This window comes from Argopecten irradians, chromosome 5 (genome assembly GCF_041381155.1).
Source record: "Argopecten irradians isolate NY chromosome 5, Ai_NY, whole genome shotgun sequence".
Taxonomy (NCBI): Eukaryota; Metazoa; Mollusca; class Bivalvia; order Pectinida; family Pectinidae; genus Argopecten; species Argopecten irradians.
In genome coordinates, this window is record NC_091138.1 from 7,787,116 (window position 1) to 7,806,636 (window position 19,521).

General features: G+C 34.8%; 1 protein-coding gene across 1 annotated transcript in view; it reads left to right on the forward strand.

Annotated features, from left to right (window-relative positions):
- Window positions 1–2,543: 2,543 nt before the first annotated feature.
- Window positions 2,544–19,521, forward strand: part of LOC138324242 (uncharacterized) — a 54,258-nt gene continuing 37,280 nt past the window's right edge. The window contains exons 1-16 of the mRNA XM_069269318.1: window positions 2,544–2,733; window positions 4,547–4,640; window positions 4,889–5,015; window positions 5,593–5,765; window positions 6,058–6,191; window positions 6,361–6,558; window positions 7,897–8,105; window positions 8,594–8,718; window positions 9,018–9,189; window positions 9,660–9,793; window positions 10,101–10,234; window positions 11,069–11,248; window positions 11,690–11,928; window positions 14,678–14,808; window positions 15,111–15,214; window positions 15,535–15,720. Coding sequence (XP_069125419.1) covers window positions 2,668–2,733; window positions 4,547–4,640; window positions 4,889–5,015; window positions 5,593–5,765; window positions 6,058–6,191; window positions 6,361–6,558; window positions 7,897–8,105; window positions 8,594–8,718; window positions 9,018–9,189; window positions 9,660–9,793; window positions 10,101–10,234; window positions 11,069–11,248; window positions 11,690–11,928; window positions 14,678–14,808; window positions 15,111–15,214; window positions 15,535–15,720 — 2,406 coding nt within the window. The 5' untranslated portion in view covers window positions 2,544–2,667. The remainder of the gene's footprint in view (window positions 2,734–4,546; window positions 4,641–4,888; window positions 5,016–5,592; window positions 5,766–6,057; window positions 6,192–6,360; window positions 6,559–7,896; window positions 8,106–8,593; window positions 8,719–9,017; window positions 9,190–9,659; window positions 9,794–10,100; window positions 10,235–11,068; window positions 11,249–11,689; window positions 11,929–14,677; window positions 14,809–15,110; window positions 15,215–15,534; window positions 15,721–19,521) is intronic.

Sequence of the window (19,521 nt, forward strand, 5' to 3'; positions counted from 1 at the left end):
ACATAGGGGTATTTGAGATAAATGTTTCTGTAGACATTATAGAATATAATAGAAAATCTTAAACGCGACTTATTCCCTTAATTTTCTTGAAACAGCCTTGAAATATGGCATAAATAAATAAAATACAACGGGTATATCTGCAAATACATTTTTCACTATTGTGAAGTCAGTAAATATAGGCCCACTAGAATATGGTGGTTGGTGGTTGGTAAATATTTGAATAACCCATCAATCTTAGTATGATGTATGGAGAGTTAAATATGACATTGTTTGATAACGTCAGTCCCTGTCTATAATACGGCTGTGTAAGTACAAATTTGTTTGATAAGATCATCACCAATGGTTTACTTATAGTAATAAGAGATGCTGGAGTAACAGCTGGTCACTGTCGGTAATATAGATATTTTGATGTTTTTTATCCTGCAACTAACAGTTTTATTGACGTAATATACATTGTCCAACCACATGCTTTGTTTTTACTCTGTTATGGGAACAGCTGTACTGTAGATTTTAATTTCGCGTGGGTCGATTTGACTGACCCTATTGTAAGTTTTGTAAATTTTCTTTAACTTAATCATCTTGTTTAAAATTTGGAATAAAAAAAGATATTAAAGTTATGTGTGCTGAAACTGGGCGAAAATTTTGACATGCTGTTTTTTCTTCATTAATCTTCTGGAAACCATAAGGTTTGATGAATTAAGTTGTGGAAACCATTCACATTGCTTCAGATGCCTCATAAACATCAGTTCACACATAAACATTAGTAAACACAGAAATTATGAACTGAAAAATTGTTGCTTTTTATGTCTAATGTATGTTTATATGGAAATCACTTGACAATTACGAAAAACAAAGTAAAGATGTTAATTGAAATTGTAGACTACAATATGGTTTCATGGTCTGACCGTATGTACTCAATTTACTTCACTATAGGTGTAAATATAATGATTTTTGGCAGTACTGTCCAAATCCTTTTCGGCCCTTATTTGTACTTGAAAAATTAAATCCTATAACTTGAAATTACTGTAATTCTCAAAATGTTTGTAACTTTTGGTAATGAATAACATATTACAAGCTTATCTTATTCGTGAGCATGAAAAATACGGCACATAAAAGCTATGCGCGGCTTAGTGTTTGATCATTACGAGAAAATCTCCATTTTGCCATTGTCGTATCTCGCCACACTGAGCTTACATCACATGAACTATCCATGTAATCTCTTATATTAACTCTCTCTCTCGAGTCCCTTTTAGGAAGAGGTGTAAATGTTACTTTACTTTAATGAACAAATCGGTAGAGTATTAAGAATATTTAAGAGAATTTAATACAGAAATGAAAGTCGCTTGACTATGCTGTTGTTGTCAGTGGACCACATCGCTATGGAAGGTTCATAAGATCCAAAATTTGGCAAATTGTGTTAATCTTGGACTTTTATAGTATTCAGTGTGGTATAGTATTTACTAGTATTATTTAAGGAATAGATGGGTTTTTTTGGTTGAGGTTATGAGGGTATAATGATAATGGAGCACGTGTACATTATGTAACCCCGGCGAAGCATGGTTATTGAGTTCATGTCAGTGCAAACTGTAAATATATAAGTATAATCGAAATAAAAGTTGAACGCAAAATAATTAAACAGAATGTGACGTCTGCAGATAAGGAATGTTACTTATAATCATTACCCTAATCTTAAGTTGCGCAATTGTCATATCATACAACCTGTATAAAAGTACCTACCGTCTATAATACTATTAATCTATAACAATCTGTGAAACGTAGGCTGATAATTCTCTTACACATGATTCATACTTCGACAGACGCCCTTGTCTACTGTTTTACCTTTACAAATCTATTGTGCAATACCACAAGTTATAAGATGAACGTTAGGACAGAAGATATATGAACCTATATCATATACTTGGCTTTGTTTTCCTACCATTTATAGATTTCTAGTTTTGCAACTATTTGAAGCAAATACAAACTATCAGCAGATAAAGAGGTGCGCTTGACTTTACAATAGACATATTTTAATATTACAGAGAGTCATAGCTCGGTAATGGATCCGGTACCTATCTTGGCAGTTTCCAGATCCCAAGGGGTTTCCAGTAGTGTGAAAATTGAAGGAAAATGTAAAATAAAATGATTTTAAAAAATACTCTCGGGTTTGGTGTTTCCCTGAAAATACACTGGATCCGCCTCTCGTTCTGATTGCTACATCATGCTCATGGGCAAAACGTCATATGCTTTCCGAGAAAACGATGGTTTTCACATACAACCTAACAGATTAAAGTTAATACCTACTCTCTAGAGCAGATTACTACTAAATTATTAACCAATCTACAAAAGGGAAGAAGTAGAGGATTACTGAAATATTTCTAAAAGGTAAATTCTGTCATATTATAGTTATCATATTCATTTTTATCCTAATTTTACCCAAAACACTCTAACGCCGATGTTTCACAATAAGGTACGGGTCGACACGCTCTGTTGCTCGCGAGCTCGTTGCGAAATGTCCTCGTTTTATACATACCGATGTGGAAAGGTAATTTAATTTTCACCTGTATACAGAAGGCAGAACTAGCTAGATATTCCTACGGTTGAAAACAAGTATAAGTTGTGCTCCTGTCTTTGCAGACTTAACGTCCGGGGTTTGGACCAGTAACTGTGATGGGTATCCTGAAACAGCTCGGACAGCTGTTATGGAAAAACATCATCCTACGACGCCGTGAACCGGTAGGTAAAAGTTGTATGAAACATAGAGAACAGGCAGTTAGAGTATATATCCTTCTTAGATGTGAAAAAATGGTAAATAAATCATATAACATAATTGTAGATGTTTGCTGTAGTCGATGTTACAACATTTTTAAATACTGGTTGAGTTTCCCGGAGTAAGACTGTTAATGGAACATGTACAGTGTGTCCGTATCTTTCACATGACAATTCTTGCCAAATTGTTGCATTCTTATAATCACCACACATCACTTCTTCTAACTACACAACTAAATATAATCATATAACGTTAGTTTTCTATGAATCAACAATTACAAAGGGATGCCCTTTGAATGCCATCCTGAATTATATTTATGGATAAGAATTATTTTCCTATACATTTGCAAAACAACTTACAAATAATCGTGAGGGGTTCTAACGTGGGAGGAAACCTGAGTATCTCGGGAACCCGAGAGCTTTGAGAGTGATCTATTAACTATTCATCAATATCAGATCGAGTTATCCAATCTAGTTCATCTTAGTAAAACACATTGAATCTGATGCAATGGACAAAAGTTGTTGCATTTATATAGAGCTCCCCCCAATACAAATTTCATGCTAATAATGTATAAGTTGTTCGAGCACTAATACTTTACTTCTCATAAGTGTTCCAAAATGAACACAATTTACAATAGCCATGATGTTATAATAATATCAATATCCATGATATTAATTGTCTCTGTTCCTAGATTTCCTAGATACTCCGATTTCCTCACACGTTGTATTGTATTGTAGAGCAGAGACAGTTAATATTATGGATATTGTAAACTAATATTTTACTTCTAAATAAGGTGCTACGTGATGTAGAGAGTTGTTGACTGTGACACATCTTGCTTGAAAGCGGAATTTTAATGGAGAGCTTCTGGCTATTTTGTTTACGAGATAGTACGTTTAATGATGCAGAACAAGAGCATACAAACAAAGACATATTGTAACACTCATTTTCTGAAAGCACATGTAGCGACATTTAATTAGTTTGTAACCCAATTTACGATTGCTGTTACATAATATGTACTCGGTATACAATTTGCCCATCCATCCGTAACGCCATGCCGAAATGCAGTGGGAATATAAGTAGATAGGTATGACACTGAATCATCCAGAGATTACACAACATCGCCGCCTTGGTGTTTGTACAGCTAGATATCATGTTTATTACGAGTGTAAAAGGATTTTGTATTCACTGTGATATAAAAGGAAGAGCAGTTCTACATATGTATATTATAAATTAAAAAAAATCTTATTGATTTAAAAAAAATCGCTCCGCGTTATTTCAACATAGCTTCAATATAACTGTTATTTACGACGTGGATGACTTTGTGCAAATCACTGCTTAAACAGGCACGTCAACTGAAGTATCATAAATCTTGTACTGGTAAACAACTTCATGACATTTAAACATATTATGTAATAATGCATTAATCCTTAAATAATTGCAATTTCGAATAAAGTGGAAAAGGTGACATAACGATGAGAATTATTGCAAAAAAGCAATGGATCATTATGAAGAACCATAACTACAAGACCGACACATTGATTCAAAACAAGATTTCAACCAAACATTGATTATGTATAGGCACATATTGTATAAGTATAAATGCAGATATAAGACCAGGCGCTTCTAAAGGGTGAGATTGTCACTGTATAGGTCTAGATCAATTTTAAGTTTGATTTGTAATTCGCAATTTCATTTTAAATCATTAATGATTTTTTTGTGTGAGTTTAACGTAAATGTTCACATGTTATTTTTGCAACAATTTCTGATGGTATTTTTCAGCATATATTACTTCTCGAGATTCTATGGCCCCTGATCATTTTCGGTATAGTTGCTGTGGTGAGACATGGAACGCCAGGCAATAAAAAGACAACATGTAAGTTATTTTAACTCATTCACGAGATAAAATACATTTGAACTCATCTAGTTCAAAAGATAGAACAGTCCATTGTGGATTCTTAGAGGTGAATGAATATCGGATATCCCTGATTATAGATAGACATTTAAGATTTTCACCTTGTATAAAGCAATATGTTTCAGCCAATAATTTGGATAAAACATGTTAAATGGAGACAATTTGTTTTTTTTCACACAAAACCTTCAATGTTTGTTGAATTGTTTAAGGTTCCTATGCCGACCGAGCTCTGCCCAGTGCAGGCATGCTTCCTTTTATACAGACGACAGTATGTAACCTCCAGAACCCATGTGATGCCCAGGAAATGGTGCAGCAACGCCAAGCGTCGGCTGCCAGGTAATATCATAAAGTAGTCCATAGCTCTGAAAACCTGTCAAAATTGTTCCAAAGTGAACATAATTTACAAATGCAAGATGGTGACTTAAGCGTAAGTTGGTGAGTGTCTCTCGACTATTGATATGTAGCCAACCATTTGGACTTTCTGTATTACACATATTTCTAGGTCCCAACTATATTTTTTTCTACGATGCACGTCATTATTATCACAGTTTTGTCATATTAGTAATCCATTGAGAGGTAATTTACCTGTTTTGAAGGATAGTGTCTTATATGGGATACTAGTATGTGTTGTTGTGATGGTGTTTGGAAGACTGCTGATATTTTGAATATAAAGGTCTTACAGATAGTAAAGTAGTTATTAACCATCTTAATGAGATTGCTCATTTCTAGGTATTATTATTATGTTTTCGCCGTTTCCAATCTTTTGTTTTATTGTTTACCGGATCATTTTGTTTCTTACAGTTGGTTATCAGTAGCGTGACACATTTACAATACTACATCTATTGTAGCCACCCATTGAAATGTTCTGATTGTTATACCCGTCTTACTAACAACATGTCTTACTTTTTTACAGACTCACGTCCATGGTGTCAGATTTACAGCCATATTTAACGGCTGAAACATCTGTACAAGCATTAGAAACATTAGAGACCAGTGTTAAGGTTGTAAAAGGCATCAGTTCATTAATGGGGCCAGGTACCAACACTTCTGATGGGAACGTACAATCAGGCCTTCTCTCGGCGCTGGGTAATGTCTGACAATATCTTAACTAGGTCCTAAATGTGTTGATTGATAAATTGTAATGGTGTAATGTAGATAGTGCTTGTATTTCATGGGAAATTGTCGATAATATATTTGTTATAATGTAACAACTTTTTGAAAATCTTTGAGCATTTGTTAACACGTAAGGATTTTCAAACAAATTTTTTACCGTTGCTATTTTCCAACTGGCGGATGGTTGATGTATTTAAATATCAAGTGACTTCTCAATAAACCAATAACTGATATAATGCAATAACAAATTCATCTTTTTTTCTAGGAAATGATACTTTCACGGTTAAGAATTTATTAAAAGATACTGCAAAAGTAAAACATGTGTTGGTGGATGAGATGAAGATTATGACACCTGAAGTAGCAGATGCCTTCCTCAACGCACAAGTCAACGTATTAGCGGTAAATAAATTAAATCCATCTGTCTAATGTTATCAATTAAATACCGATACTTGGTAACGACATCTGTAGCATTAATAATTTCACTTTCCATTTGTATCAAACTATATGGTTATTTTAATTGGGTTATTTCCTTTGATTTCGTGATTAACTGATACCGAACTACTTACAGATTTTCCAATCCATTGGAGGGATAGATCTACGATACATTGTATGTAACGAAGAAGAATTAAAGAAGTACATGATTTTTGGTGAGAACACCAACGTTACTCTGATCAAAGATGAGCTGTGTGCTATAGACGTGGACAAGATCCCGGCCATTACAGACATGGTCCAGTCTCAACTGGATATCGCCGCCATCATACGGGCGGTAAGTACTACAAATATGAAAGTTCTGTGAGAAGAGAATATAGAATATCGTGAAAAATACTAAATATCATCATCGTCGTCGTCATCAACAACTGTTAAAGTGGCCTCAGTAAGATTTACTATGTATCGGAAAATCAATTAACAGCATTAAAACGATGTTTTGATGTAAGATTATTTTGTTATTAATTATAATTATAATTCAGATAAAAATTGAAATAATTAACACATCCCATCCAGACTAACAGATATAATGTTGAACTAAGTGAGTTCCATCATTTTAATCAGAATCAATCTACTTATAGTTACAATGATTAAAAAGTATTTTCACGATCCTTCACGAACGAATCAAATACAATATATAGTGAACCTTATACTGTATACATATTCAACACAAACGTGTGTGATTTTAATAGCTGCAATGAAGTATATGGAGGAGAAGTGAACAACTGATTGCGTAATGCCAACATGGTGTCGTACAATTGCAGCATTTAAAAAGGGGATTTTATTGGTAGAGTTATATTGACTATAGCGCAAGAATTCTTTCTGGAAATTGACGAGTGGTTTATATTTCTCTATTAACAATTCGTACACGGTTTCCATGTATTGCGTTATGAAATGTAAATATGAACAGATGTTGAATTAAGTATAAAAACAAGCCACTTGGTGTTGTTTTATACGCCTTGACCAAACACCTACCGAGAATGAATTGTTCCTCAAATAGATGTGTTTGCATTTGTGTATGGCGTTAGAACATAAAAACATTTCAATCAAGTTTTCATTAAATGTTAGGACTTAAACTACATGTACAGTAAAACAATATACATATGTATGCGACAGTATGGGGCTTAATATTACGGTATGGTTGTATTTCGTAATAGTACAAACCTCTTCTTCACAAAGGCGGAATCGAGTAGAAAAGAACTTGAAAACCGAAATAGATCCTTGGGAATTTAAACAATTATTGATCACGTTGAGTCAGCCTTCTTCCAATAACTCGGTTCTTGTAACCAATATGACTGATCGTATATGCCATGTGTAGCGTCCGTTAGCGTCGGCCCAGTCTGCATTAAGGAAAACGCATGCTTTGTTTATTTTCCCTTTCTGATTATCTCTATAGCATATTCTGCGTATGTCATCTAAACGCTTTGAATATTTGCTGGTCAATTCTGCTAACTGGGAGAGCTTGATGCAATTTATATCATAATGTCTTTGTGCGTGTATACCAATAAAAGGTTGTATTTTTATATGTTTTAGAATCACAAACATTCTGTTTGGTAACTGGCCCCGTTTCCAACAATTACTTGATAAGATATTACCGTCTTTTGTGCAAATATTTCAGGCGAAATCCCTAACCTCCTTGACGCAGACATACGAGTTAGGGGACGCTTTAGAGGATATCGCTTCCATGGTAGACATTGTGTCAGGGACCTCTTCGTTTGGAAGTCTATTTGCTTCTTCGTCCATGTTACAAGATCTACCCTCCTTACTGAACAAACTTCCCGGAATTCTAGATATTGCTTCTCAAGTGGAATCGTTTGAATCATCAAGGTATGGAAACATAGCTTTCAAACATGGTAGTGAACGGATCATTAGAAATAGACTATCCTTTGTGAAAAGAGAGTTAGATACATTTTGCATTCAAAATCAAAATGGTAACTTGAAAAGTAAGCTGAAAAGTGTTTTCTTGACAAAGACTATACAGCCACAATTTTTTAGTAGAGACGGTTTATATTATAAAAAGCTGTAAATTATGTTCCTTTTGGAATAAAGCGATCGATACATTTTGGTTGGAATTTTATTGGACAATAGTGTCCAATTGATACTTCTGGGGAAAAATGAATGCTTCTAAACGCTATTATATCGGAATCGCTCTCTTATATACTTTTGACAAATAATACGGAACGATAAATAAAATGCATTTACAGTAACACAGAAAAAATTTCTATTGTGCTTTCTGGTCCGGTATATCACTGGACTCGAAAACTGAACATACCAGAAACTAACAACTTTTATAACGATTCATATCCGTGTTTCAGTATCGATGAATTGCTGGTGTTCTTAGATCCAATTATAAGAAGTTTTGCTCCTAATTTCACGGAATGGCAGTCGATTATTGGTGTGGTGGACCAGGTGAAGTCTGCGGCGGACACTCTTACCTCAGGTTAGACACTAATGTATTGGGTCTATTGTTTATACCGTATAGTCGGTAAATGGCGGGGATGATATTTTCGCGATTTTTCGGGATATGAATGTTATGTACGTCGCGAAATTTTGAATCCAGGCAAGATTTAATTTTAGAAAGAATTAAGTGAATTTCGCGAAACTTGTATGCGCCAAAATAACTAGCTATATGGTATTATAATAATTCATGTCGCTTCTCTTATACATATCATAGCTTTATTCATTTTTTAACCACGAAACAATCATTTTACCTTCGTTGTAATGTTTTATCATTTTCAGGCGGTGAATTAAATTTTACGGCTCTTCTGAGTGGTTTTGGGAACTTGTCCAGTATAGGGAATATGCTAAATATAGATCCTAATGTGACAGCATTACTACAGATGGTTAGCCAATCAGGGGACCTCTCTGGTCCCATACAGGCTTCACTAGAGGGACAGCCGATGGACTTAAGGTAAACGTGTAAAGAGTGCACATATTCTGGAATGTTTCTGTCTACCATTGATCATGATTTTAGGTGTCATCCATGATTCAACAAAACGAAGAAGTCAAAGTTGTATCGTAAACCAGAAACTTATCACATAACTTATATTGATAGGATTAGATTAACTTTGAAGTAATGCAAATAAATGTTTACGTTAGAAAACATGTTTTTTTTAATTTCGACTTACTTTTAGGGCAAGTTTATATGTATATAATTATAACTTAATTACGTGCAGATATATGCTTACAAAATGAAGACATATGTTCTACTTTTTGTTAGCTAATTGCTAACAAAAAGTAGAACATAATTCATATAGCATCGTGCAATTAAATATGTTTATACAGGTTCTTATAGTTCACGGCGTTTCCTATTAGTAAGGAGAAAAGCATAATGTAATTATTACCTATTTTAACGTGTCTTTATTGTGTATGAAATCCTAGGTCACTAGAACAGTCCTTGGATGGCGTCCAAATGATGATGGAAGAGATGTTCGGGAAAGACTCGACAGACCAGATGTTTTGTACAGTTGACAGTGGTTTGGACATAATAACTACGATGGTCAAGTACGCTGAAGGTAAGTAGTTAATTAGTGACTGAGATAATTGGTTAAAAGTTATAGTACAACATAGCAACTACACATCTACTAAAGTATAGAGTGTTGGAAAACTAAAGTAATATATACGCAGCACTATAATATGTGAATATAGGCCATCATTAGTCATTGTATTTACAGGAATTATAACTAGCAGGATATCAAGAGTAATAACGACATTTTATCAGTTACTCTCCATCAACACTCTAGTATAATCTGGTGAATACATCAAAACGTATGATGAAATTCAGTAGCAACTATTAATATATTTTGCGAATTATTTTTGTAGGTGTAAAACCAGAATTGGATATGACCTTTGGCTTACTTTTGATCAATATGAATACCTTGGCAAAGACCTACCAGGCGAGCAGTTACGACATATATGCCATCGGGAGCACTCTCATCCATCCTAAAGTCATAACGGTAAGTAGCGATGCAATCACTGATGCGATCTATAATTCATTTCAAATTTGTCATTTTATTGAATTTCCATTCGACATATAAAACAATGTATCTATGGAGCGAACTGTACACACACTAACTAAGCATATATCAAATGAACACTAAGTGTTTTACACATAATTGTATGTAACAAGCGTAAGTATATATTGTAGACATACTTTCCTCTGTTCAAAATATTTTCGATGAAAAAACCGAAATTGATGACAATATTATTGGTAGATTTTGTTTGTAGGTAAACATGTATTCTGTTCAAAATATTTTCGATGAAAAGACCGAAATTGGTGACAATATTATTGGTAGATTTTGTTTGTAGGTAAACATGTATTCTGTTAAAAATATTTTCGAAGAAAAGACCGAAATTGATGGCAATATTATTGGTAGATTTTGTTTGTAGGTAAACGTGTATTCTGTTCAAAATATTTTCGATGAAAGACCGAAATTGATGACAATATTATTGGTAGATTTTGTTTGTAGGTAAACATGTATTACAGCATAATGGAAAAAACAGTTTTCTACAAACAGAGCTATATTAGTAGTAAAGACGAAAATTATTCTCATTATCTAAAATTGCACAGTTCTTACATAAGAGAAGATGGCAAGGAATATTTCATGAATTTCAATCTTTAGATTCCTATCTTCAATGCAGATATCAAGTTCTCAAATAACTGCACTGGTCAGTCGATCCATCATTTTGTTGTAATGCTTCAAAATTGTTTCATCGTGTAAAATAATATGAATAAAGAAAAACACACATGCAATTGTATTCATATATTCACGTTCCTATACTACACACAGGAGATGCTCCATGATCCTTCCAATTTCTCGATGATATGTCAGCGCGCCCTGGACGAGTCTGTGTACTACATGGAGGCCCAAATGAAACAGTATGCAAAGGACATGGTATGTCAGACCACCTTCGCTTCTCAGTTTGCAAAGTTGAGCGACGCCATCAAAGTATCGTCCATTGAGAAAGAGGTAGGTACAATATTGTACCCTATTTGATTAGTTGTTGTGCACTTTAAAATGTATAAGAGCCAAAGAATGGTGTTGTTAATGAAGACAAAGATATTATAGGTTAAAGGTTCATTTTGCAATGAACATCAGTTATCCTCAAGCGCTTTCTACCCTCCTGAAGACCTTAGTATAGCTGCAAGGCTTGAACCCCTATGATAGATTCATCGTATATGTCGTATATTGTCTTTCATCTATGATTTCATCGGACGCTACTGGAATTCATATTGGCTATGAATGCCAATTGAAAGACGTTCAATGTTTAAATGTTTACTGTAAATGCCGTATCCCACATGAAAAGAATAAAGATATTTATTTTTATAGGAACAAGAAAAAAAAATTTTTCCTCGATACCATATTTTGCAGAAGTTCATATAAACGTCTCTATTTTGACTATTATTTAAGATGGATGATGCCTTTAGGAAGCTTAGTATGGGCCTGGGAGCTTATAACTGCACTCCGGGAGCTCGTCTGACGGTGATGGAACTTTACCCCGCCATGATGAACCTATCAACACGAATATCTGCTTTGGAAACTCCGACTTACATGTGGGAGGCTTATAACGTGGATATGGTTATAGATATGGGGCCAGCGGACTGGGTCAAAGTGCAGAACGCAGCTGGGGAGGCAATATTCAACACTGTGTAAGCATATATATAATCAGTGTCCAATTTTACGAACATCCCTTAATTTTAAAGAATTCCTTAACTTAAATCTCCCCAGTAGAAAAGTTCTTTAACTTTATGGAATGTTCATGAAGTTGAAAATAATGAAAGTCTACATATGTATAACATGCATGACACTATGTAACCCCGGCTCTATTATCATTATACTCTCAAAACCTCAACAAAGTAAAAATATATTCCTTATATTTACAGTTTTTCACGTAAAAGAATATTATTTATTCTCGCAACAGTTGCGTAGTTTTTATTAAAATACCCGTATTTTTTTCTCTCCCGTCATCGTCAACGAATTCGATCGAAAAGCTGATTGGAATCGAGTCATTCATATGTTCCCACCAAAAGTGGGTCATGACCTAACATTTGCTACGCCAGCGACTATTCCCGTAACAATAGAATCGCCGCATGTGTCGTAATATCATTATACACTGATAATGATAATACTAGAAAACATGGTTATTGAGTCCATGTCGGTGCAAACTGTAAATAATAATAAATATATCCATCAAGAAGACTTGTATTATCACATGTTATGAAAGTCAAAACAGGATCCTATTACATGTCATTGATGTATTAGTATGCATGAAACAACTTACACCACAATAGGGGAGCGTTATTCAACTCTACATTATTAATCAATCATTACGGACGTTCAATGACAATTTGTATGCAATTAATTACGCACATGCAACAGTAGCGGATCTAAGGGGACAACATCCGAGCATTGTCTTCAAAATTCCATGTATTTTCACCTTAATATTTCTTTAAGTTTCTCTCTCTCTGTCTCTCTTTCTTGGAAACCCCAAGGTATTTCTCTGGATCCGCTAATGACACATTCTTATTGGCTGACAAAGTAACTGTTACATAACTACCTTTTCTATCGGTTTCAAGTCACAATTTGTCAACATCATTAAATATCGAATGACATCATACATTTATATTGCTGTGCTCTGACCGCAACTTTATATTTACAAACTGTCGTCAAAAACGGACGTATAATGCCGATGGAATGCGATGCATTTTACATATGTGGTGCGTTCAACTAATCGCGACCGCATTTTAATTAAAACACAATTGATGGTTTTTTTTATCATTAATTTAATTTATGACATTTGAATATTAATGAGTGTCTTTTTTGGAAATGTTATTGTTTATATCATCCTGATGATATTCCTATCGGCTAACGGCTGATACAGTTGTGGTAGAAACGTGTCACACAACCTGTAGTTGTTGACCATGGAATTTGTTCCACGCTCGTAAATTATCAAAATTCAAAAAGTTACAAAAGACACTTGCTATTTAAAGCTAATGTATTTTTATTTGATTTTGCAAAAAATAAAATTAACTCGTATAAAATAAATTCCACATCCAGCCACCACTCTTTTTGTAACCTCTGTAACTTTCGGTATAGGTGAGCACCATATATTCCCAGTTATATTGTACATTTTGTTTTATTGTCTGTAGATAGGAGTCGTTGTGATTCATTGTATATTCGTACGGTGCTCCGCCCAAAACGTACATTCTCAGGTATAATTTTATATTTTATAATATCGTAGGACTTCACGGCACAATATCCTTTTTGTACATTTTTTTTTTTTTTTTTTGCATTTTTATAGACTTTATGGTATTATCATGCAAGATTAAGTATATATTACCTATGTTTCTGCATTATGAATACCCTCCTCAATCTCCATCAACTCTCCCTGTCTTACTGTTCCGTGGTTTGTATACGTACTTGTCTAAAGATACAAAATTTAGTTTATTCCCCTAATGAAGCCAACATTTCACGGGGGATGATTTTTACTATTATTTGTGTGGACAGAGTAGGATAGATCAAATAATATTTGGTGTTGACAAGTCGGTACCCCGTCCCCGACTGGTACAATAATTCCAATAGCTTGTTGACGTTCTTTGTATATATCATAACTCGTAACTTGATCTTACGATGAAAACGTGTCAATTTTGTACTTCTCAAAGATACCCAGCTTGTCGCCGATGTGTCTAGTGCAACAATACACGGACTAAATGAATACATTATACATTTGTTACCAGGTGTAATATATGTGTTATTTTTTGTGTAAAATGTTGAAATACTTTAATGTTATGATGTCAGAAATAGGATCATGACCGCTAACGCCAGGCTATAACTATCACATCTTGATATGACAGCTGACGTATTTTTGTCCTGCTAAAAATTAAAGTTATATACATGTCTACATTCAAATCAGTATGGCTTCTTGGTCCATACCTCGAGCTTTGTTTGCTCAATTTTTTATGAAATAAAGACTAAACAATAGGATGGCTCTTAAATCTTGGCATACCCCTAATTAAGGAGAAGCCGTTTTTTGATAGATTTATTATTACAAGGAAATATTATTTGAAATTTCTAGAAATTTTTTAGCGAGGGTGAGCAAACATGTGGTTATGAGTGTTTCCCATTAGCAGCAGCTAGTTTGTTTAGAAGGCGCAATTTCCAACACTGCAAAGCAGCAATGAAAACAAACAACTTACATTTCTAAGTTCATCTTCATATGGATTTCTTTTGTATCACTATTGCCGCCTTTCAATAACATACTAAAGTATCTGAGAAATAGCATCTGAGACATCATGTCTATCTCCAAATAGTCTTCACTGAAGTAAACATGGTAAAGAGATGGCCTTAACATGTGTAGTTATTTGGTGTGTATTGATATATAATCCTTATTTTTTACAGCTGGGAGCCGATGGTGATGATGATGGGCCCTATGTTGGAAGAGACACCCGTGTGGTCTGTGGCAGGCCCAATGTTATATAATATGTACCAACAAATGGACTCCATGATGACACAAATGGAATTCACAGAAAGTAGGTGTCTCATAGGCATCTCAATAAAACATCTCTCTATCAAATAATGTTGGTGTCCATTGACCAGCCGTTTTCTTTCATGACTGAACGTTCTCATTAACCTAGTTTTATAGTGAATTTAGTCTTCGGTGATTTCTGTCTGTTGATTCTATTTACTTTAGTATTCATTGTTTTATTTTTGTCAGTTTTCTGCGTTATTAACGTATTAATACCTGCTTTGCTTTCAACAAGGGTGGGTTCATTTTGTTTCAGTTTGGACATTGCCTTGTTATTGTTTACAATAATTGTCTTACTTTAAACAGAAATGATGGACCCGACCAGCGACACGGGGAAGCTGATGAAATACGTCATTGAGTACCTGCCGGAAATCATGACCACCATGATGAATCCAAATTCTTCTTTAATGGTATGATCATATATTATATGTAAACAAATTCCATTGAATAAGCAAATTCCCTTGCTCCTAATCAAATTGTTTTCAAGAGTGATTATTCCAATATTTGAGAAGTGAAAGATTGATATAGTTTGATTATAGAACTGTGGTTACCAGTGAATGTTGGGCATATTTGAGGATTTTATAAATGGACACTGAATACATAGTTTTATTATACGCGTATTGCCTTTGCAGTTTTAATTTGAAATCAGTTGATTTCTTGAAATAAACAGTACAATAATTATAGATATCGTTATATATTGGAAATTTACCTGTATTGTTTCTTTGTTCAGCTAACAGAGGTAATGAATTCCTCAGACCCAATGAAGGCCATGTGTGACCAGCACACCCTACAGAAGATGGGAATGCCGGACAGTGTCCCCGTGGTGGAGATAGAGACCGCCATGTGTAACATCAACTGGACAGAGGTCATGGTTGGCATGGCAGCAGCATTCGACGTTGAGTCCATGATGCAACAAGTACGGGGTTTATTGTAGCACTCAAGGGGAGGGGGTTTCAATATTTTTCTGTCGTGAATATGGTTAAGAAGAAATCGTGCATATTTAAGGAATAGATTTTTATTTTGTTGAGGTTATGAGGGTATGATGATAATGGAGCCCGTGTAAGTTTTATTTATTCTCGCGACAGTTGCATATTCTTTATCAAAATAGCCATATTTTTCTCTCCCGTCATCTTCAACGAATTCGATTGAACAGCTGATTGTAATCGCGTCATTAATATGTTCCCACCAAAAGTGGGGTCATTGCCCTTCGTTGCTACGCCAGCGACTATTCCCGTAACAACAGAATCGCCGCACGTGTTGTACTATCATTTTACACTGATAATGATAATACTAGATAGCAATGGTTATTGAGTCCATGTCAGTGCAAACTGTAAATATATATAACCTTGGTATATCAAGGACGGTACTACACTTGTGAAACAAATGGTGTCGATATATGCCATCAAAATTCATTTGTATTATTTCTTCAATGCAACTAGTAATGTCATGCCCATGAAAAGCTCGACTCTTAATTGATAGGAAGTGCAACCATATCTAGATACATGTTCAATACAATTAATTTGTCAAAATAACGACACACTCAGTGCTGATACCTACTAGCTAAAAAAATTACAGAATTCAGTTAGACAATGAACTATACCTTAAATCTCGGTTAATGAGAAGAACTGCCGCGTGTATTGCAATCACACCTCTTCCGTTAGTTGAATGAAGGTTGCATGTTTATACACGAATTGTCTGGACGATAAGGAAATATATGTCGTTTGCACATTGTACTTTAATCTGCATTGAATATTAGTGTTGTTCTAATCGGTCAAACCCACAACACCAACCTGTGGAAAATATTTACATAATTGCGTTAAATTGCATTGAACAACATGCAACGTCGGGAAATGTATCAAGATATGTATACACAGCACAACAAACTGAGGGATTTCATAGGTACCTTGTGGAAAGATAAAAGGCCCTGCCAACTTACGATCATGATTCTTATCCACAAAAACATAGTAGTATTTACAAAAATGTAAAGAACCGCTTAAGTTTTCAAAGTAATATTTAAAGTGATACCGAAATAATCTCGTATGATCTAACTTATTGGCAAAACCCTTGTGTTAATTAACATGCAAAATAGATAAACTATTTTTAAAGCCTAACATACTGTAACCTCGTCAAATTTGAAGTGCGCCTGTCAGATTCGACTTCAGACCACTGTCGCCAATAAAGCCTACATATGAATTATGTTAGGTGCTTTTTCAACCGAAACCACTTCCTCTTCATCATCGCCATCCGCCGTACCTTCCATCAATGGTACAGCGCTCCCTCACCAACTGCAAGATATGTCTCTGCCTGTTACTGACATGCATTATGCAGCACCTGCAGTGGCGCTGTCCTGCAGGTTTCTGGCCTAAACAGGGTTGAGGATCACGTGCGTCCAAATGAAATGTTTCACGGAAACAAATCAACAACGGAAACAAACCGACAAATCCTGCCACTTCAGACATATGTTTCAGGCAAGAGAGCTTATATTACCACTCAATCACTGTAATTCATAGCCTAAAACCAAAATCACTTTGTGCATCATTTACATTTAATTTGCATTACGATAATGTACGACGACCTTGTTTGGCAATAAATCATATACCTCAGTAACAAAAAGTGTTGCACACGTGAAATTCAATGTCAATTCACCGCTGTCGGTGAAACATGTTCGAGCAAAGAAATTGCCGATTGCATAATCTTTTGACAAAACTGTTATGATTTCGGAAACGAGATTACACAGTCAAACCGATACTATTTACAGTGGTGGTTTTAGGCTACGAATTACAAGGATTGAATATCCCAATCGGTCTGGGTGAATATTAAACTGCCTTTTTTTATTGTGGATAACAATATGCTAATATGAAGTGGCAGGATTTGTCGCCATTTTGTTAGAGGATGGAGAAATATTTAATTCAGTGATCGGTTCCACAATCAATCTTTTCAATATCAGGTCACGACTTCTTGATCCCGATCTGTTCCATAATCTTTGCCTCATTTGTTGTACTGGAACTGTGTCCCTGATTGAGGTTTTTCAAGTATCTCTTTAAATTTGACCACAGCCTATAAAGGAGGATCGAGTTTGAATCTGTTCTAATCTTCCTTATCGGTTAGAATCAAATCTTATAACGACGTTCCACGTCCACGGGTGGGCTGCCGTATATGCTGAATACATGCAGTCGCGTACGGTTTTCAACGAATTTGAATTGTTTTGAAGCCTTCACCACACTTAGAATGTACAACATGATATCCACTTCAAATTCCGAGCGATTTATTTGTCACATTTAGTGATCCCTCTATATTATATTGTGTTCTCTCACGAGTAATGGGGGGGGGGGGGGGGGGGGGCGGCAAAGTTTCACACCTATATTGCACCACAATGGAACGTTCCTGTCATCTCCTGTAGGGCGTCTGTGAGAATGGAAAATAACAACAGACTCCATCCTTTCCATAGAAAATGAATAATTGATTGAACCAACGTCCTAATGCAGCACAAAAGTCAATTTAGACATCGTATTCTTCTTTAACATACTGTCTTCTCCCTTAATTATTTCAGTACCACCTTTGTTCACCAAATGACGTAAGGCCAAATAAAATATTTATGTTTCCGGTAAAACATATAAAAAAAATTTTGTATCTTCAGTTTTTTTGTAATGAAATCGAACAATGTCTTGACCTAACCTTGTAATAAAAAGACCATGTATTTAATTTCCAGAGTATTCTTGGTATCTTATATAGACAAAAAAAACAAAAACCTAATTTTATTCGATACAAACGACAAACATTATTTTTGGTTAACAGTTTCAATATTCATTAGCTATAAGAACATTTGTCTTCAGTAGCAGATTACTGCAGATTTGTGCAACTTATGAAAATAAATGACACATAGATATCCAATCCTTTACTGTACCTTCAAAATATATAGTTTCTAAACTCTAAGTAAAAAATGAAAATTATCTATTGTAATGACCATGTATATTGTTTGCCATCATAATATATATTTTTAAAGAAATACATTTGTTTTGCCTTTTTCTCCAATCTGAATAAAACTCCACATCGTATCGCTAGCATTTCCGGTGAATTTTTCTGGATTTATACCAAATTATGTTTTTTTCAATTTTCAACCCTTTTACACATTTCTTTTAAACATTGTACAACCCGTCTAAATTCAATATATTTTATGCCTATTTCAAGACTAATATTTCCGCTTCTGTTGTCTGCTAGGCTCTAGTAGACCGCTTTTAAGTGAGCGGAGCGCAGTCTGCTACCTACTAAATCAAACACGCCGGAAATGGAACTCTTCATTTAGTTTAGCCTCCTTCTCGCGGGAGGTTTTTGTTTGTTTTGAAAACGCTATCAGCAATAACGTATCAATACTTGAGAACAATGAAACAGAAAAGAAGAGCTGTTTTCGCCAAAATGTTTGTTTTAAAAGGGTGCTTAATCTTCTTTTAAAATTACTTAAATTTTAAGAAACAAAGTTCTTCATTTATTTCCTACCACTTATCATTCAAATCGCTCTCCTTCGGCCACTCATCATCGATATCAGAGTCGTGCATCTTACCATGGCCAGTGTTTTAGCTCTTTCTCTCATTTGCCAGTTATCTCCAATTTGTTGAAGTTGGGCGATATCTAGAACGAATAATCATAACCTGCCTCCACTCCGTTCCACGACGACCATCTGTCAGAAATCTTCCGCCCGTCGTTCAGAGCTACGTCATCG